Source organism: Trachurus trachurus (assembly GCF_905171665.1).
Source record: "Trachurus trachurus genome assembly, chromosome: 1".
Taxonomy (NCBI): domain Eukaryota; kingdom Metazoa; phylum Chordata; class Actinopteri; order Carangiformes; family Carangidae; genus Trachurus; species Trachurus trachurus.
Window position 1 is genome coordinate 29,454,278 of NC_139891.1, and position 18,797 is coordinate 29,473,074.

Sequence of the window (18,797 nt, forward strand, 5' to 3'; positions counted from 1 at the left end):
GAGAGTCCAGTCACATGAAGCCGCACAAACCACATGACCAAAAACTAGGTCAAGTAATTCAAGGTTTAGCCAAGATGACAGAAGTTAAAAACTCCGTTGTTTAACCAACAGATAACTTTTTTATGTCTCGAGCTTCTGTGATTAACTTCTCGCTTTCGTAATTTATTTTGTTTAACATAATTATCATCTATTTACAAGCTTCTACTGCGCGATATCGCCTGTTGCATGTTGCATTCCGTCACTGGCAGCGGACGTGAGGTCGCAGCGTGTGACGTATTCGTCCTCACCTTGTTCAATGTTTTGTTCAGGAGTACAGACCAGGAAGCGAAGTCTTTTACCACTAAGCTAGCTGCTGCTGACTGTTACCTTGCGCGATGAAAGCACAAAATAATCGGAAAACGTAACATCGGTGGTTATGATTTGACAACATTTGACAACAAATGAACTAAAGGAAATAAAATTAGCTCACCTCGTAGACTGTGAAGACTCGTATCCAGCTCGCTCTTCATCCATCTGGTAGGATTGTCGCTAGCTAACGTTAGCGCGTTAGTTACCGTTAGCAGCAGCAGGGGTTGTTAGCCGCTGCTACCGCCCGGTGATGGCACCTCCGGCACCGAGAGGATGTGTTGTTTTGGCTGCGTACTTACTACTAATGCTGCTGTCCGTGTGCACAGCGAGGATACACAAGCTCACACTGGAGGTAAGGCGACTATCTCAGCTCCCGAAGCCAGTTAGCACCGGTGCTGCTACTTAGCTTCGGAGCTAACGCAGAGTGGCAAGCTGTTGTTGAATAAAAACGAGTGGCATCACGCGTTCAAGCTGGCATTTAAAGGGTTGAAATCCTGTAAATGATTGGACATTTGGTAGTTTTGAGCAGAGCTGAAGTGGCTTAAGGCAGGGGTTCTCAACTAGTCTCACTCTGGGACCCACATTTTCCCATGGTCATTAGGTCGCGACCCACTTTTATAGAATTCAAACCAAGAATTTGTTTTAAGCCTTTAAAAACTCATTCAGAGCAAATGAATGAAACTGAGGAGGACCATGACAACTGCATGTACGGAAGTGAATAAAATAATATCAAACTGCACAAAATGGAGACCAACAAACCGATATATTTGACTTCTAATGCATCTCTGCATTCAGAGCATGTTCTCAAAAGTGAATAAATAACAAATTGCACAAAATAAAGACCCACAAAACAAGGTATTTTCCCTGCATTCAGGCCACATTAATAAGAAACTGATATCTTTGCATTCAGAGCAAATGGAGCAAATAATAAGAAACCGAGGAGGAGCATTACAACTGCATGTGTTCACGTGTCTCCTGTGCCTTTCAAAATAAGTTATTTTTCAAAATAAAAGACATGTCCAACATCAGATGTGCATTAAATATTATTTACTTTTTTGACCAGCTGTCCGCGACCCACTTTTGGGTCCCGACCCACCAGTTGAGAACCACTGGCTTAAGAGATGTATGCAAAAAAGCAGCAAGAAAGATTGATGTAGGATGATTCTATAGTTTTTTATTAATAATTATGTCATAGACGTCTTTTTGTCACTCAAGGGCACCTTACATTAAATAAAAGAAGTGCAAAGTAAACCACAAGACGTACACCAGATTAAAAACAGGTTAAAATTAGACAGTGCAATTAAAGCAGAGGGAAAAGGTGATGTTAAACAAGTGGGGTTTGAGTTTTAGGATCTGACACCACATAAGAAATACTAATACAATGAAATCAATGTTGTTATTGCTTTTTGACATATACAAGACTCTAATCACTAGCAATGTCTCAACTTTTGTGTTTGTTTGTTTGTTCTTCCATTAATAACAACAGTTAAACTTTTGGTAGTTTTGAACAGAGCTGAAGTGGTTTCAGAAATGTATGCAAAAAAGTGCAAAGTGTACAAAATGTTAGGCTATACAATACAATGAAATCAATGTTGTTGTTACTGTTTGACCTTTTGAAAATGATTAAACTTTTGGTAGTTTTGAGCAGAGCTGAAGCGGCTAATGAGGTTTATGTAAAAAAAAATAAAAAAAAATTGATGTTTGATGCTTTTATGGCAATTTCTGTGTATATTTCTGGCACAAGGGTCCCCAAAGGTATTTTCCTGGAGGGGTCCCTGGTGGTTAATTATCTTTAGTGACAGACGGTGATCCACACAGGGGCGTCCTGTTGTGACATTGTAAAGTAAGGCTTGCTTTGAGGTGAAGTCATAATGAGGATGTTAGGAGGCTATTTGTGAAGTGAAGACGTTGCTACAGCTGCTCAACCTCTTCCCTTTTTTTCTCCCTCCTCTTCTGCCCTCACAGAATGAAACTCGTTTTGAAGTCGACCTCAACAACTTTGGTTTTTATGCCAACGGGACTCTGGATGTGAACCTGACCTCTCTGCGCTTCCACAGTGAACAGCCAGTCAACTACACCCTTTTCCCGGTAAACACGTGTTTGTTGTTCACGGGCCTTTGCTTGAATTGTCTGTGCAGGTGTTTGCAACAACAAAGGATGAATTTCCTGAGGTGAAAATATCTAAATGCAACCCACTGCAGCTTACTTATGTGTTGCTTTTTATTTTTGAATTAAATAATAACATATTTCCACATGATAAGCATGAAATCACCCTAGTTTTCACTAAATATTAAGCAGTATAGGGGTGGACTGTGTCACAGACAAGTGGTGCAGGGAAGAGAAAGAGAAATTCAAGTAAATATAAGCAAATTCGTGATGCAAATGTCCTGCAGTCGAGAAACAAAAAACCAGTCGCAGATGGAAGTGTAAACTGAGATGCCTTTACACCACTGTTTGCTTAGTAGTTAACAGCTCTGCCATAAATTCTGTATTCACAAAGTTGATAATGATGATGCTGTTGACACTGTCAGTCAAGTGCCCTTTAAATAAGCCGTATCACTTTATTACTTCCTCAGTAGTTTAATTTTTGTGTGTTAATGCGAGTGTGTGTTTGTCCATGTGTGTAAATGTTCTTTCTGTTTATTATTGTTATCATGTACAAGCACTTTGGAGCTGCTTCTTTGTATGAGAAGTGCTCTACAAATACAGTTTTATTGATTTATTACTGAGGTTATAACTAAGGGTGGTGCTCCATTCATATACATTTTCCCAATTACTGTCCATTTTCTTAGAATAGAAAAAAAATACCTTTTCAATTTAATGCAGCCAAGTGCATCACCAGCAGAATAACCTCTAATTAAAACCAATAATTAATTCCCCTCTAAGCTTGTGGGATGAATTGTTTCATCTGTAGTGTTTTGATGCTGATCTCTCCTTGGCCAGCATTAGTCGATTTCTAACACCTGGAGCTCTCATGTTTATGATATATGGAGTGTGGATGTTGGTTTTGGACCTATTGACTGAATTTATGACGTTTCTCTTCAGGTTGGATTCAGCCTCTCCAGGTCACGTGTGACAGGAGTCTTGACCTACACAGTGAGTTTATCCATTCATAAATATCTCTGCAGGATTCATTCATAATCAACTACTGTAGTTGTCATGCTGCTTGGAGGAAAACTTTGTCACATGTGCTGAAGTACTGATTGTTCAATTATTTATTTATGTTATGTTTTATATAATTTATATATAATTTTTTAAAACTTTCTTTTCTTGTGTGACTGTACTTTTTTTGTCTTGATGGGAGCGTATCTATGTTCCCCACTTATCCAAAAAAGGCAGGAAACATAGCACAGCAGTAGCATTAATATGTTGTTTTAACGTCTCTAAACACACACAATGGAACACAATACAGAGAAAACCCTAACCCCAACCCTAAAACATATTAAAGGGATAGTTCAAGCTATTTTTAGAATGGCAGAGCCGCAAGCTGCTCAGAGCTACGCTACGGAGGCTCATGGGATTTTTTGGTTTCCCTCATCAAACTCATCAAATACACCGTTAATCAAATAATCCGTTATTATCTCATAGCGTGGTGAATGTGCAGGTCACAACTTGTCCACCAGAGCGTTTTGGAGTTGTTGGATTGTGTATTTGATGAGTTTGATGAGGGAAACCAAACCAAGAAATCCCATTAGCCTCCGTAGCGTAGCTCTGAGCAGCTCGCGGCTCTGCTCCGCCGTTCTAAAAATAGCTTGCACCGACAATTAAAGGTAACGAACCTACTGCTATGACTACAGGGATTATGGCAATGGGTCAATTTGCCAAAATGTTGAACTATCCCTTTAATGCTACTGCTTTGTTTCCTGGCTTTTTTGGATGAGTGGGGAACATAGGGATGTCCCTGTCTTGATACTATATGTTGATATTTTATGAGCAGCACTTTTGAACGACTCTGTGTCTGAAATGTGCTGTATGAATAAAGTTACTATTGCCATCAGATAATCAGTCAATCAGATAATTGATCAGATAATCAATGCTGCCTCATAGAGGAAGTGTTGAGATGTTCTCTGGTGTTCAAACGTGACCGTGAGTTGTATTTTATTTCTTGTCTGCAGGCGGAGGAGACAGAAGCGTGCCCGCTCAGCCTCAGAGACTCGACCAATAACGAGCCTCTCATTCTTTTCCTGATTGATATCAACAACCTCAGGTGTGTGTGTGTGTGTGTGTTTATGTATTAAAAGTGTGTACCACCACAACTTCATGTGAAAGTTGACTGCATGCTGCGTTTGGGGTTTGTTTTCGTAGCGTCACCATGAAAGCGATCAACGCCGGAGACAACGTCTTGATAGCGAAGCCAAAGGCCGAAGAAGCAAAAGGTCCGTGTGTGTGTTGTTGACACTTCACACATCTTACAAAGCCATTCAGGGTTTTACTGCTATTATTTTGTCAACACATTTAATCACCAGAACAACTTTTTAACTTCCATTGATGTGTGTTCAGTAGTGCAGAGGAAAACCAGGGATGCTCCTGAAGCTGGTGACCCAGCTCAGGTAAAACCAGATCCAGCAAAACCAGCACCAGTGGAAGCGAAGCCAGAGGTGAACGAGGCTCCAGATAAGAAAGAACCAGAGCCGAAGACTCAAGATAAACCAGAACCAAAAGCTGCAGTAGAAGCTAAAACAGAGGAGGAGAATAAATTCAATGTAAGACGTGTTTCTGTGTTTCTGTGTCACATTGTTATTATCGTCCGTGTGCGTCGATGATGAAATCAGCTTCGTATCTCCTCCTGCTTTCAGCTGGAGAAGACCAAGAAAATGACTTTAGCTCTGGGGAAAATTAACGACTCCTACAACTTCAGTGTGAGTTCACCTTCCTTAAATATTTATTTAAATATATAATGTGCAGAAATATTTGCTTTGTTTTAACTGTCTCTACCTCCTCCCTCAGTTCCGCATGGTGGTGGGTTTACTGGCCCAGGGGATGTACAGCCTCAAGTTCCACTACTGTAAGAACAGGGTTCCTGCGGTCAAGCTGCCCTACTCCTTCACTGTAAGTCCAGTCTGTTTGTGCTCATCGTGTGTGTGTGTGTGCTCAATAGGGCTGTCAATCATCAGTAAAGTCTAAAAAAGTCAAAAAATTGAAAGTCTAAATTTTAGGCCTAAAATTATTGTGTTCAAGTCTTAAATAATTGTAGACAGGTCTTAAATTTTCTTATGCCCACCATGGGCGAGCATTTCACTCGCATTTGCCCCTAAAAAATACATGTGCGAACCGGGAAAATCACAAAAAAGAAAGATCACAACCTGCGATCGTTCAAAAACTACAAATCCCATAGTGCCGCAAAGTGCTGAGAAGTTGAGCCAGTTTCCTCTCGGCTAATCCCATTTAGAAAACATTTTATTCATAGGCGCAAATACCCCAAGGTGAAAGCCCCACATCAACGGATGGAAGAATGAACTCAAAATATACAAAAAAAATCCTTGTATTACATGACAAACAAAAATGCCCAGAGATTCTTTTCTTTATTAGACGTATTTACCCTCCTAGAAAAAGACCCTCACACTGTTATTCTCTTTTCTTTTCCTTTGTCTTGTAAGCTGGTTCAACATTTCAGGAAGTGAAACATGAAACAACCAGAGAATCCGGTCAATTTTCAAAACTAAAACCATTTTCAAAATAAAACACAGCGAGGTATTCAAATTTATGGGTTATTCGTTATTCGTTTGAACCTAATTTTTCTAAAAAGTGACAGGCCTAGTGCTCAGGTGTGTGTGCATTTGTTAAACTCGAGTCTGTGTGTGTGTGTGTGTGTGTGTGTGTGTGCAGGTGGAAGTGACGGAGAAGAACCCAGGTGGTTTCCTGTCTGCAGCAGAAATCCCTCTGTCTCGTCTTTACATCTTCATGGCCGGAGTTTTCTTCTTCGCCGCTCTGATCTGGGTGTACACACTCATGAAACACAGGTAGGTACCGACACAACACGACAACAACAACAACGCATGTGTCTGCTCCGTATAAGGGAATTTCACAGCTTCCTCATGCCGAGTCATCCTGTGAACTTCTCACAGCAGCATCATGAAAACAGGACCTACTCGTTTACCACAAGCTTCTTGGCCTTTGAGCTAAATGCAAAGAGCAACCACACATCTGACTGGATGAACGAGGAAATTAAAAGTCAGAACAAAAACAAATGCTCCACAGATCTCTCTCTACTGCTCCTCTGATTGGCTGATCAGGTGGAACAAGTGGCTTCTGTTACAGTATGAAGCAGATGCAACACAAAAGGACACTTTTCTGTTTTAACTAGGGACTTTTTGTCGACAAATCGACACATGCTCCCCTCGACAAATAAAATAGAGTGTCGACATGTCGAGGGGGCGGGGCTTGTGGGATTTCCATGTGTAAATTGCATTTTGTCTTTCAATATTTCCTATTCAAATAAACAGCAGAAAGTGCCACTTTTCCCCTAATGAAATAAAATATTTTAAATTAAACAAATCCACTTTTTCTAAATGGGATAGCTACTTGACCCTCATTCTGCTTCACATGTGACGGGAGTAGGGTTGCACGGTATACCGGTACTAGATTGGTACCGGGGTACTAACGCATTTAAAACGGTACTATACTGCGCTTAGATGGGACCGGTACTTTCATTCTGCGCCGCCAGCAGCGGTGACGTCGCCGCGTGAAGTCGCCGCATTGTAATTTGAGCCGGAGGAGCGAGAGAGCGAGTCACAAACGAAGCAAGGTGCTTTTTATCATTACCGTTACAGCGCCACCTGTCCATGTGCCTGTGTTTGTCTGTGTGTCTGTGTGTGTGTCTGTGTGTGTGCGCCGCGCGTGAGAGAGAGACGGCCGCCACAGCCTCGTTAATAAGTTTTGTTTTTACCGCGGATCACCACTGGCTGCATGCTCTCTCTGTGTCTCTCTCTCTCTCTCTCTCTCTCTCTCTCTCTCTCTGTCTCTCTCTCTCTCTCTCTGTGAGTGAGTGAGCACGGCGAAGCAGAGATGAATTAACGGAACGATATTGCGTTGATGGGGGTGGGGGGAACAGAATCAATTTGGTCTACATATGGGAAACAATAGGTGTATGTTTGAGTAACATGAACATTTGTGTTTCATTCTATAAACTACTGATAACAATTTCTCCCAAAAATTACAACTGGTCAAAATAACAAAAAAAGATGCAGTGTTTTCAGACCTCAAATAATGCAAAGAAAACAAGTTGATGTTCATTTTTAAACAGACATTTTTTAATTTAGGAAGAGTTCAGATTAATATAGATGGAATGTTAATCCTGCAGCAGCAGTAACTGTTTACTGATTTCCTGTTTTATGGTCCAAATTTTTTCTATTAAAATAAAGCCAATAATGACATTTTTTGTGTTCTCTTTTTATGTGGAAAAGTACCGAAAAGTACCGAAAAGTATCGAAAAACATGTTGGTACCGATACCGGTACCAAAATGTTGGTATCGTGACAACACTAGACGGGAGCGTGTGCGCATGCTGACAGGCGACAGAGTCAAGAGATCAGCTGTCCGGGCTCCCTGCAGTCTAGGTGATGGTGCGCTGTTGATGATGAGTGCGGGTCCGCAAAAAGGGCAAAACCATGGGCAAAACAGGTGGATGCAATGGTTGCATTCTTCGTAGAGGACCGCGGACATGCACGGAAAAAAGAAAAGAAACCGAATGCGAACGCTCGTGCTGACAGCAGCGTTAATAAATCGCAACAAAAGCACGTAATTAAAAAAGGGCCGACAATTCGACAAAAAGTCGACACATGGGCCTCGACAATCGATATTCCAAATCCTGTGTCGTTCCCATCCCTAGTTTTAACGCTGCCTTTCACCTACAGGTTCACATCAAAGCTCAGCACAGCTATAGAGCCAGTCCACACTAATACAGATTTAATAAATCCGCATAAGTATTTTATCGTTTCGGCGTTTCGTCCAGACAGAAACAGGGTTTTGAGGGGGTGAGAACGGTATTTTGGGAGAATCTGAAAGCGCCACCCCAGCGTTTTTATCTGGACGCCCAAAACGGATCTTTTTGAGAAACAATGATGTCATACCTCCCGCCGCTCTCCCCTGTAACCTGAGCCACACCGCTGGACGTTCCAGTCTATGGACACAACGTAACAACAACAACAACCGCTGCCTACTCTCGTTCCCTCAGACAGTGTGGCTGAATCACGCCCGTTAAATCATCATCGATCATCATATTCGCACTGACACGATTCCCAGTTAATATTTAATCAACTTATAATGTTTAGTTTGAACACAGCGGGGGAACTTTCCGTCGTCTTCTCTGTTTTTGGTGTTTATATGTGGCAGCGCTACACAGGCCTGGTGTATCTACCACAGCATTTTGAGTCGTTTTCAGTGTTTTCAGTGTACACAGATATTTCTTGAAACAACGCCGTGTTTATGGAAAAAAAAATTCAAAACAAACAAAAAGATCGTTTTGGGTGAAGCTCTGTTTTCACGAGGACAAGGCCGTACTGTGTCGGCTGTTTGCGTCACTGGTGCTGCTACAGTGTGTTTGGTGACATTTGCACCATCTTCCAGTCTCTTAACAACACACTGGTTCAATTAGCAAACAAATATCTGCTGTGAAGTCTTGACTCTTGTTTGGAGCAGCAGTGACCCAGTAAAATAAACTGCAAATGTTGGATCACACTAAAAATGAATGTTGTAAAGAACATCTCTATGCATTGAAATACACTGTATGTATGCACCAGGCTCATGGTTCATAATGGTCAGAGTGAGGACTGTGGGAGTGTTCAGGGCTCAGTGTTGTCTCCATCACCTCTAATAGCAGACACACAGCTCGGCAGATTGCTGTTATAATGGTTCAGTGTTTCACGCAGAATTACTCTCTATTTGTGGTGAGGTGATTACACGTTGTGACTGACCAGTGAACACACACACACACACATAAGAGGTGTGTGTGATGTTTAAAGTAAGGACTGAGTGAATCAGTAACCAAACAATGACGGCACAAATTACAGTGTTAGAGATCTGTTGTTACATATGAGACTGAAAACAGGTTTTTTGGTTTATTATGAGAATTTTAGCCCATAATGAGTTGGTAAACACTGTAACACACTCTGCTTTTCTGTAACAGATACAGTTTAATTGTGTTTCCCTGTATGTGTCTGCAGGTACAGCGTGTTTAAGATCCACTGGCTGATGGCCGCTCTGGCCTTCACCAAGTCCACCTCCTTGGTTTTCCACAGTGTAAGTACAACATCATCACATCCTCGTGTAAATGTTTGTGGTTTGGCTTTTGTTGTTTCTTTAATTATTCCCCTCTGAATGAAACCTCTCTCCTCGTGTCTCTCAGATCAACTACCACTTCATCAACATCGAGGGCCACACCATTGAAGGCTGGGCCGTCATGTATTACATCACTCACCTGTAAGTGCAGCTTCCTCCAGGAGATGATGAACTCTCCTTGTATGAGTTTTTTTGTGTGTGTGTCTATTTATTTGTATTGTTTTAAAGGAATAGATACATATTCACAATAGTTGGTGGTGCTACACAGAACAGTACAGGGTTTTGACATGTGACAAACAGGACATAAGACAAAGGAGTAACACTTTATAATAAGTACACACTATTAAGCATTTTTTTTCCATTTCCCCCCTTATTAAGCATTAGTTAAGCATTAATAAACACTGAATTCTTCATTTATAAAGTATGAATACTCATTAGTATGTAGTTTATAATACAATGAGTGCTTAACTCTAACTCTATGAGTAAAACTGTGTTTATAAACTACATACTAATGAGTATCCATGTGTTATAAATGATGAATTCAGTATTTAATGCTTAATTAATGCTTAATAGTGTGTAGACTACTTATTATAAAGTGTTACCGACATAATGGCACAGTGACAGATTAGCGCTCCGACAGCTTCTAGACATTAAATCAAGAAAAGGTTGCCAGATTTTTAAAAAGATTTCCTCCTTAGCAGTCATAATGCTCCAGGTTTTCTCCAAGTGTAATAACGTTTCCCAGCTCCCTCAGCCACATTTCGGACGTAGTAGCCCTTTAGGATTTCCAGGATTGTAAGATCAGCTAACAATGTTGAGAGGGAAGTAGCACTAACCTCTCATATGTACTTGAATACATGTTTGACCTGAGTGTGTGTGTGTGTGTGTGGATGTGTGTGTGCTCTCCAGGCTGAAAGGCGCTCTGCTGTTCATCACTCTGGCCCTGATCGGCACCGGCTGGGCTTTCGTTAAATACATCCTGTCTGACAAGGAGAAGAAGATCTTCATGATCGTCATCCCCCTGCAGGTGTGTGTGTGTGTGTGTGTGTGTGTGTTTCAGATGCGTGATGGTTTTCACAGTCAGTGGTTTTCTGTTGGTGACCTGCTCCGCCCGTCTCCCTCCTCCAGGTGCTGGCTAACGTCGCCTACATCATCATCGAGTCCACAGAGGAGGGATCCAGTGAATACTACCTGTGGAAGGAGATCCTCTTCCTGGTCGACCTCATCTGCTGCGGAGCCATCCTGTTCCCTGTTGTCTGGTCAGTGTGTGTGTGTGTGTGTGTGTGTGTGTGTGTGTGGTCTGTCTAACGGAGCACTTTGGGTTCTGTCCGGGACCAGAAAACCCATTTTCGATGCATTTTGCAGGAAAGAATCGATAGAGCTTATTGGCAGCAGTAAGTGGTTGATTGCCAGCAGACAATAAATAATGCGAGGTTGCAGCTATGATGATGTGCGAGAGGCATCGACAGCCAGTTACAGGCCAAGTCGATGTATATTGTGTATTGTTGAATATTGTTTGTTCCTGTTCTTGTTTTGTAGTTGCATGTTGAAATAAGTCAAACTCATCCATTTCTGTTTGACTACTTTAAGTTTGTACTGAAATCTTTCAGGTATAAATTCCAACATTTGTTCATGATAAATGAAAAATGTTACATTGACCATGCATGCACGTTTATTTAAAGGGATAGTTCAACATTTTTGGCAAAGTGGCCCATTGCCATAATCCCTATAGTTTTAGGACTATGTGCAGGTCACAACTTGTCCACCAGAGTGTTTTGGAGTTGTTGGATTGTGTATTTGATGAGGGAAACCAAGAAATCCCATTAGCCTCCGTAGCGTAGCTCTGAGCAGCTCACGGCATTGCTCCGCCGTTCTAAAAATAGCTTGCACCGACAATTAAAGGTAACAAACCTACTGCTATGACTATAGGGATTATGACAATGGGCCAATTTGCCAAAATGTTGAACTATCCTTTTAACAATTGATAGATAACATAAATGTTCACAGTATGCAGGGATGCAAACAGCGCGCCGAAAAGCGAAACTCGCTTTTTTCATGACCAATTAGGTGACTTGTGTGAATCGTTCAGATCCGAAGAGTTTTTGTTTTTGGGAGGGGGGGGGGGTTTCAGCGTCTCAGCTGGGGGGGGGGGGGGGGGGGGGGGGGGGTCTCAGCTGGGGTCAGTAAAATGTTTTTCTAACAGGCTGACAGTGACAATCACGTGAAACTGAGGCGAACTCATTCATGGTTGTCTCTGGTTATAGCCTATATGTCCATTACACACTTTTAGGCCTTAAAATGTCTTAAATTTGTTGAATTATTGTGTTCAAGACTTAAATAAGACAGCTCTTAAATTTTCGTATGCCCACCATGGGCGAGCATTTCGCTCGCATTTGCCCCTAAAAAAAAACAAAACATGTGTGAACCAGGAAAATCACAAAAAAGAAAGAGCACAACCTGCGATTGGTCAAAAACTACAAATCCCACAATCCTCTGGCCTCAACAATAACAGTAGTTGTGTAAGTAAGGGAGAGTGGAGCTGTCGGTGAAAAGAGGAAACAACGCCACGTCTGGTCCTGTTCTATGTTGTTGGTTCACACCGTCACCGTTTATTCGTTACGTCCGCGGTGTAAAAGGCCGTGACGCAAAGACGCGATTAGGCGCGAGACGCGGTAGACGCGACTTTTTTTTTTTGCGACGCAATACACCCGATTCTTTTATGGCGACGGGACCTTCGCGTCTTCGTCTATTTCATCGTGTTTGGTGGGAAGACCCAAAGGGGCTTCCCACTCAAACACGAGGAACGCTTTTTTTTCGCGCGAGCTTTTACGCGCAACCAAACGCGAGATACGCGAGATAAGCGAATTAGCGCTCGTTTTCACTCGTTTCAAAAAAAAATTCACGAGCCCGCCTATTTTCACTACAACAATTTTTTTTTTTTTTTTTTCAAAGGAGGTTAAATCGAAAGCAACTGGACTTAGTTATTTACTTATTATAACTAAGTCCAGTTGCTTTCGATTTAACCTCCTTTGAAAAAAAAGTCTAGGAAGACGTTTCACCTCTCATCCAAGAGGCTTCATCAGTTCATGTAGCATCTGACCAGGCTGGGACTGGTCCAACTATCTGGTGTGGAGACTCAGTATAAGTCCAGTTGCTTTCGATTTAACCTCCTTTGAAATACTATGACCTGGACAAATGAGAATATGCACAGGCCTACAACAACATTTCTGCTCTCACCAACCATGGTAACGACGCACAGTATACTGTTATGAGACACATTATGCATCCCAACTGTCTTTTTTTTAGAGGATTTTTTTTTTTTTTTTACCAAGAATGCGCCCAAAAAAATCATGATCCAGGGGCCAAAATTCGAAACAAATATATATATTTTTTAATCATAATTCTCATTATTCTCCTGATGTCGGTTTAATGTAAACAGATTGCGCTGATATGCGTCATGTGACAGCGGGGCAGAGCTGCAGCTGCTGTGCTGTGATGGACCTGATCAGACTGGTGGTGGTCCACAGTCAATCAGTCCCAGAGCCTTCCTATTCACCTCCAATGTAGACGCGACGTGCGCGCTCGGTACCCAAAGCGGCGCGTATCCGCGTGCATTCGGTGCGACGGCGCCGCCGTTTCCCCCCCCGTGCATGTCCGTTGCTGTGTCAGGCAGGTGTCTCCCACGGAGCTCTGCCCCGTTTCTACGGTGAAGGAGATACGTCGCCTCCGCGATGTAGAATGTGTTCAATTAAAGTGAAACTAACACATTATATCGGCCTATATGTCCATTACACACTGAATGGGATGTTAAATCCCATGTCTTTATTTCTTCAGTTTATTTTAATAGTAATAATTATGACTAACATTCAGTGAAGACCTAAAAATCAGTATCTCCAAAATTGAAATATTGCAATGGTTTTTATTTTTTTAAAGCATTTTTAATATAGAAATGTTGGCCTTCTGAAAACTGTCCATCTATATGCACTCAATACTTGGTTGGGGTTGAACTACTGGAAATAGACTTTTCTGTGATATTGTTAATGGTGAGCCCCCCCCCCCACGACAATTCCTCTCTTTTTTGGTCCTGACCCATTTGCATCCCTGAGTATGACTGCAACAAATTATCAATTGTATATTTTCATAAGAAGTTTAATAAGTGTCAGTCCAACCTTTTCCCTATACGTAGAGTTAGTAGTAAGTTTGTTGTGATATGAAAAGACAGAGGCAGAAAAGTCTGACGAAACCAAACTGAAGTATTTGGCATTTTGAGTCTAAAAACTATTTGAATCATTATTCTATTATCAGAACAATAATTTTCTGACAGTAATCAATTAATTAATTGTTACAGCTGTTTTTCAAACACCACTTAATTGTGTTTACAGGTCTATCCGTCACCTACAAGAAGCTTCAAGCACCGACGGCAAAGGTGAGAATCCTGATCTGTTGGAGCCATAAAACTTTTTTTATGTTGATGTTTTTTTTTATCTTTAATATTTGGTCCATTTGTCTTTCAGCTGCCATGAATTTGGAGAAGCTGAAGCTCTTCCGGCATTATTACGTGATGGTAAGAATGAGTTCAGCAGTTTTTTCCGCCCCGCCCTCTGTCAGAGATCGGACCGTCACCGGATCACCAGTGAATTTAAACTTGGCCGACCAGACCGAGGGGTTGGCAGTTTGATCCCCTCAGACTGAAACTCAACGTTTAATACTGAGGTTTCTTTTTGGTGATGAATGATGCCTAAATGTGTTTATCACCAGTTATACTGAGTCACGGTGTTTGGCACCGACACACACCCCCTCCACCCCCCCATGTTTCTCATTCAGCAGAGTCACTGCTGCAGAGCCAGAACAAAGACTTCACAAACAACCGCACACTGTGTGACCGCTCTGATAATACGTCATTGTACTAAAGTTTTACAAACCGTTAACAAGATGCTAACTGATCAAAAATAATCCACATTAATTAATGAAATCTTCTTTTTTTTCTTCTTTTCGTTTTAGATTGTGTGTTATATCTACTTCACGAGGATCATAGCCATCCTGCTCAAGGTCACGACGCCTTTCCAGTGGCAGTGGTGCTATGAGGTAAGACGACAACAAGCGACAACAAAGTACAACAACAGTCTGACTTCACTACTTTGTTGAGCACTTGTTTGTAAAAAAAAAAAAAAAAAAAGGTCAAAGACTTCCTGTCGCTCACTCTGACTCAGCAGTGACTGAGCATGATTGTGCTGAGAGGTTTTTATGTGTGTATGCAAACACAGAGCGTTTTTATTGCTTTTAAAAGGGTTTGATAAGATCTTAGCATTACTGGAAAGAGAAAACATTGCAGACTGAGGCTACACTCTTGTATTTCTTTCACATATGTTTATTGGGAAACCGATCGCTTAACAGGGAAATTAACAATCGACAGTTATGTTTCCTTTTTTTGTTTTTTACAGAAAGTAAGAAAAAATAATAGCAATTCCATCCACTAACAGCATCCCTGACAACAATGACAGATATAATAGCAAATAAAAAAAACAGAAAACAGCAACAGTGCATGAACCAGGGACAAAACAAGGTTGAAGATTAAAAGTAGCTGGAGGTTGTTGACAGTTGTTGTTGAGCTACAGCTGCAGTATTCATCTTTTATTGGAGCTTTCAGATGAATAATCTGTCCTCCCTCTGTCACTGAGCACCGTCCTCTATGTCTCTCTCTCTCTCTCTCTCTCTCTCCTGTGTCCTCAGTTCCTGGTGGAGGTGTCCACTCTGATCTTCTTTGTGATGACGGGCTACAAGTTCAGACCTGCATCCAACAACCCCTACCTGCAGCTGCCCCAGGACGAGGAGGACGTCGAGATGGATGAAGTGTAAGCAGCAGACGCACTTTTATCAAGCCACAACGACTTCCATTTAGTAGTTTTCCTGTGGTAGTTTTCAATGACAGTAGTGAGTTCCTCAAATGACCACTAGAGGTTGGCTCTGATTCAGTCACTTTACTGAAAATGCTCAACTATACAGCAGAAATAATCTAATTTACAGCTTCATGACCCTTTGACTTTTATTAAGGCTTTAAAGGGATAGTTCAACATTTTGGCAAATTGGCCCATTGCCATAATCCCTATAGTTTTAGGAGTAGGTTCGTTGCCTTTATTTGTCGGTGCAAGCTATTTTTAGAACGGCAGAGCAGAGCCGTGAGCTGCTCAGAGCTACACTACGGAGGCTAATGGGATTTCTTGGTTTCCCTCATCAAACTCATCAAATACACAATCCAACAACAGGTAAATTCATGCAAAACCGCTGATGTGCATTCCAGTCAGGGGCAGTTTTTCAGCAAGCAGTCTCTACATTTGCTTCGAAAACAACTCTGTCTGGTAACGTTACGTTATTATCTCATAGCGTGGTGAATGTGCAGGTCACAACTTGTCCACCAGAGCGTTTTGGAGTTGTTGAATTGTGTATTTGATGAGTTTGATGAGGGAAACCAAGAAATCCCACTAGCCTCTGTAGCGTAGCTCTGAGCAGCTCACGGCTCTGCTCCGCCGTTCTAAAAACAGCTTGCACCGACAATTAAAGGTAACGAACCTACTGCTATGACTATATACAGTACATTATGGCAATGGGCCAATTTGCCAAAATGTTGAACTATCCCTTTAAGTTTAAGTACCATTAATATGCATCAAAATCTCTGCCCATTTTTAGATTTTTCTGTTCTGTTTTTTTGAAGTGATCAATCACAGTTACATTATATTGCTGTGTATTGTTGTAAGTTGCTTCATGGACATTTATCTGGGGTTAGGGTTAACACATTGGAGAGACACAGACTGATAAAAGTAAAAACAAACGGTAACAGTATTTCCTGTTCCTCCCTGTGTCCAGAGTGACTGAGTCCGGAGCGCTGGAGGGAATTTCCAAAGTGAAGAAGACGTCAAACGGACGCGAGCGCCAGAAAGAGTCCACCTTGTGAGCAGGAAGCCGGGAAATCTTACGGGAGGGACCCGCTGAACATCCCCCAGGCCAGCTGGTACAGAGAGGAGGAGGAGGGGGGAGGGGGGTGCACATGGACCAAGGCTCCCCCACCCACCCACTCACCCGCCCGCCTGCCCACCCACCCACCCACCCACATTGACAGCTATCATTTTGAAACGCTTGTGGTTTCAAGGGTTTCAAAAAAAAAAATAAAAGGTCGCCCTCCCAGACAGGAGGCGTGACCACAGTCTGGCTATGCAAAAAAGAAAAAAAAGAAGAAGAAAAAACAAAAAAAAACACACTAACTTTTGTCGGACCCTCTCCCATTTCCTAAAAAAAAAACACTCCGCCCAGAAACTGTGAAAGGTTTCAGGAGGAGACGAGTTCCTGCCGCGTGGACGGACGAACGGAGAAATGGACAGGAGCTCTAATGTTTATTTACAATTCCCTCTCTCTCTCTCTCTCTTTCTCTCCAAAGATAATTATAATTATCATTTTAAAGAAAGACTTGCCTCTTTCGGGTGTGTTTATATCGGCTATTTAAAACGGTACTTCTGCGAGACTATTAGTCGTACCTTCTTGTGTGTGTGTCTGTGTGTGTGTTGTGAGTACAAGTGTGTGTGTGAATGTGAGACAACACAAGATTTGAACACAACTTTTTGCTTCCCCCCCCCCCCCCCCCCCCCCCCCCCCCGCCGTTTGTTTGGAGATAAACTAGCCCGTACTCAGGTAAAAGGCTAATAATCATCATCAGTATGTATTAAAAATCTAGGCAACGGTCTTATTAACATGTTGTTTCTCTGTCCCCACTGTTCTGGGACCAGCGACGTCCCATCAGTTAATACACAACCACAACGTCACCACCACCACCACCACCAACAACACGACGCAGTACAGTATATGTTACCCTTTTCTTATATGTTTGATTTATATATTGAAATATACACGGACGAACGAGGGGTTGTGCATTTCAATATATGGACTTAACTGCATATTGAAATGTTATATTTCAGTATTATTGTTTCTGTTGGGGAGGCGATGCTCCCTCCCTCCCCAGTCCGTTCATATGGACCGCTGCTGTAATTTAGCTTTAGTGGTTGAGGTTGACTCTCTGTGAATTCAGCCCAGATGGCGACGACGTGTGTGTGGACCTTCTTCTTAATGGATAAACAGGTTTTTTGGATCAGTCTGTTAAAACAACCAGAGCAGTGGCCCCACTCGTATTCAATGATGGCCTTGTTTTTGTTTTCTTTTTTCTTTTTTTTTCGGGCCATGCTGTGCCAGTCTGGGCAGAGAAGTGACCTATCTGATAATTTTTTTGAGTTCGACTGCTCTTTTTGGTTTTAACTTTTTTTTTTCCTTTTTTCTTTTTTTTGCTCTTGATGTGAAGCTTGTTTTATTAATTATTATTATTATTATTATTGATGACTATTGGTTTATGAAAGATCAGACAGGTGTGCAACCAAGTAGGTTAGATGGCCATTTGTGTAAATAATTTACAGAAGAAGACTGTTGATACAAAAGGAGGCACATAACACTTTCATAAGAACAGCATAGGAGCTTTATAGACGGTGTGTGTTTCCGACAGTGACGACGCAGGTTCAGTTCAGTTTCAATGAGATTTTTTTTTAGATTCCTTTAACGGACGGAGCGGAGGAAGAGTTAAATGTGAGGAAATGAGGAAAGACTACTGAGATTTAACCACAGACACTCGTACGTACACAGAAGACCGAGCTCTGCGGTGTTTACAGACTGTTGTCGATGTGTCTCTGTGGCTCTGGCGTCCAGTCGGACCTGGGAAGACGAGAGTTAACGGTCAGGAAAACCGGTCAGGAGGAGTGAAGAAGGTTTTGTGCTTGTTACAGAGGGGCTGTCTGTGTGAACTGTCACAATAAAGCTGGTGTTCTGGAAAGGTCTCAAATTCAGCTCTTGTGTGTATTTTGTCTTGAATTTATATCTACAAGAAATATTTCCATCTGTCTGGGTTTGTCTACTCTCCGGCCAGCTTTCTGACACCGGACATGGATAATCTGTATAGTTAATGGATGGATGATGGATGATGGATGGAATAGTTCCACATTTTGCAAAATCCATTTATTCATTTTCATGCCGAGAGAATCGATACCAATCTAATATCTGTCTGGTAAACTAATGAATCTACAGTCAGGAGGCGGCTTAACGGCCACTGGCACTACAGTCCAAACAGAACAAAATGAATGTTTA

The 18,797-nt window shown here is 41.8% G+C and overlaps 1 protein-coding gene across 2 annotated transcripts; it reads left to right on the plus strand.

Annotated features, from left to right (window-relative positions):
- The first annotated feature begins 320 nt into the window (after positions 1-320).
- On the plus strand, positions 321-18,484 carry gpr108 (G protein-coupled receptor 108). Of its 2 annotated transcripts, none has more exons than XM_083980050.1 (18): positions 321-700; positions 2,314-2,436; positions 3,394-3,444; positions 4,464-4,555; positions 4,654-4,724; positions 4,849-5,051; positions 5,145-5,207; positions 5,296-5,397; positions 6,175-6,308; positions 9,509-9,584; positions 9,691-9,764; positions 10,533-10,650; positions 10,752-10,882; positions 14,006-14,049; positions 14,138-14,187; positions 14,625-14,708; positions 15,354-15,475; positions 16,485-18,484. In XM_083980050.1, exons 1-18 carry the CDS (start codon positions 599-601, stop codon positions 16,570-16,572), a joined length of 1,728 nt encoding a protein of 575 aa, XP_083836176.1. In that variant the 5' UTR covers positions 321-598; the 3' UTR covers positions 16,573-18,484. The 2 variants fall into 2 exon arrangements, with proteins under 2 accessions (XP_083836176.1, XP_083836177.1); XM_083980051.1 differs by having other exon boundaries at positions 4,852-5,051.
- The last annotated feature ends 313 nt before the right edge of the window (positions 18,485-18,797 follow it).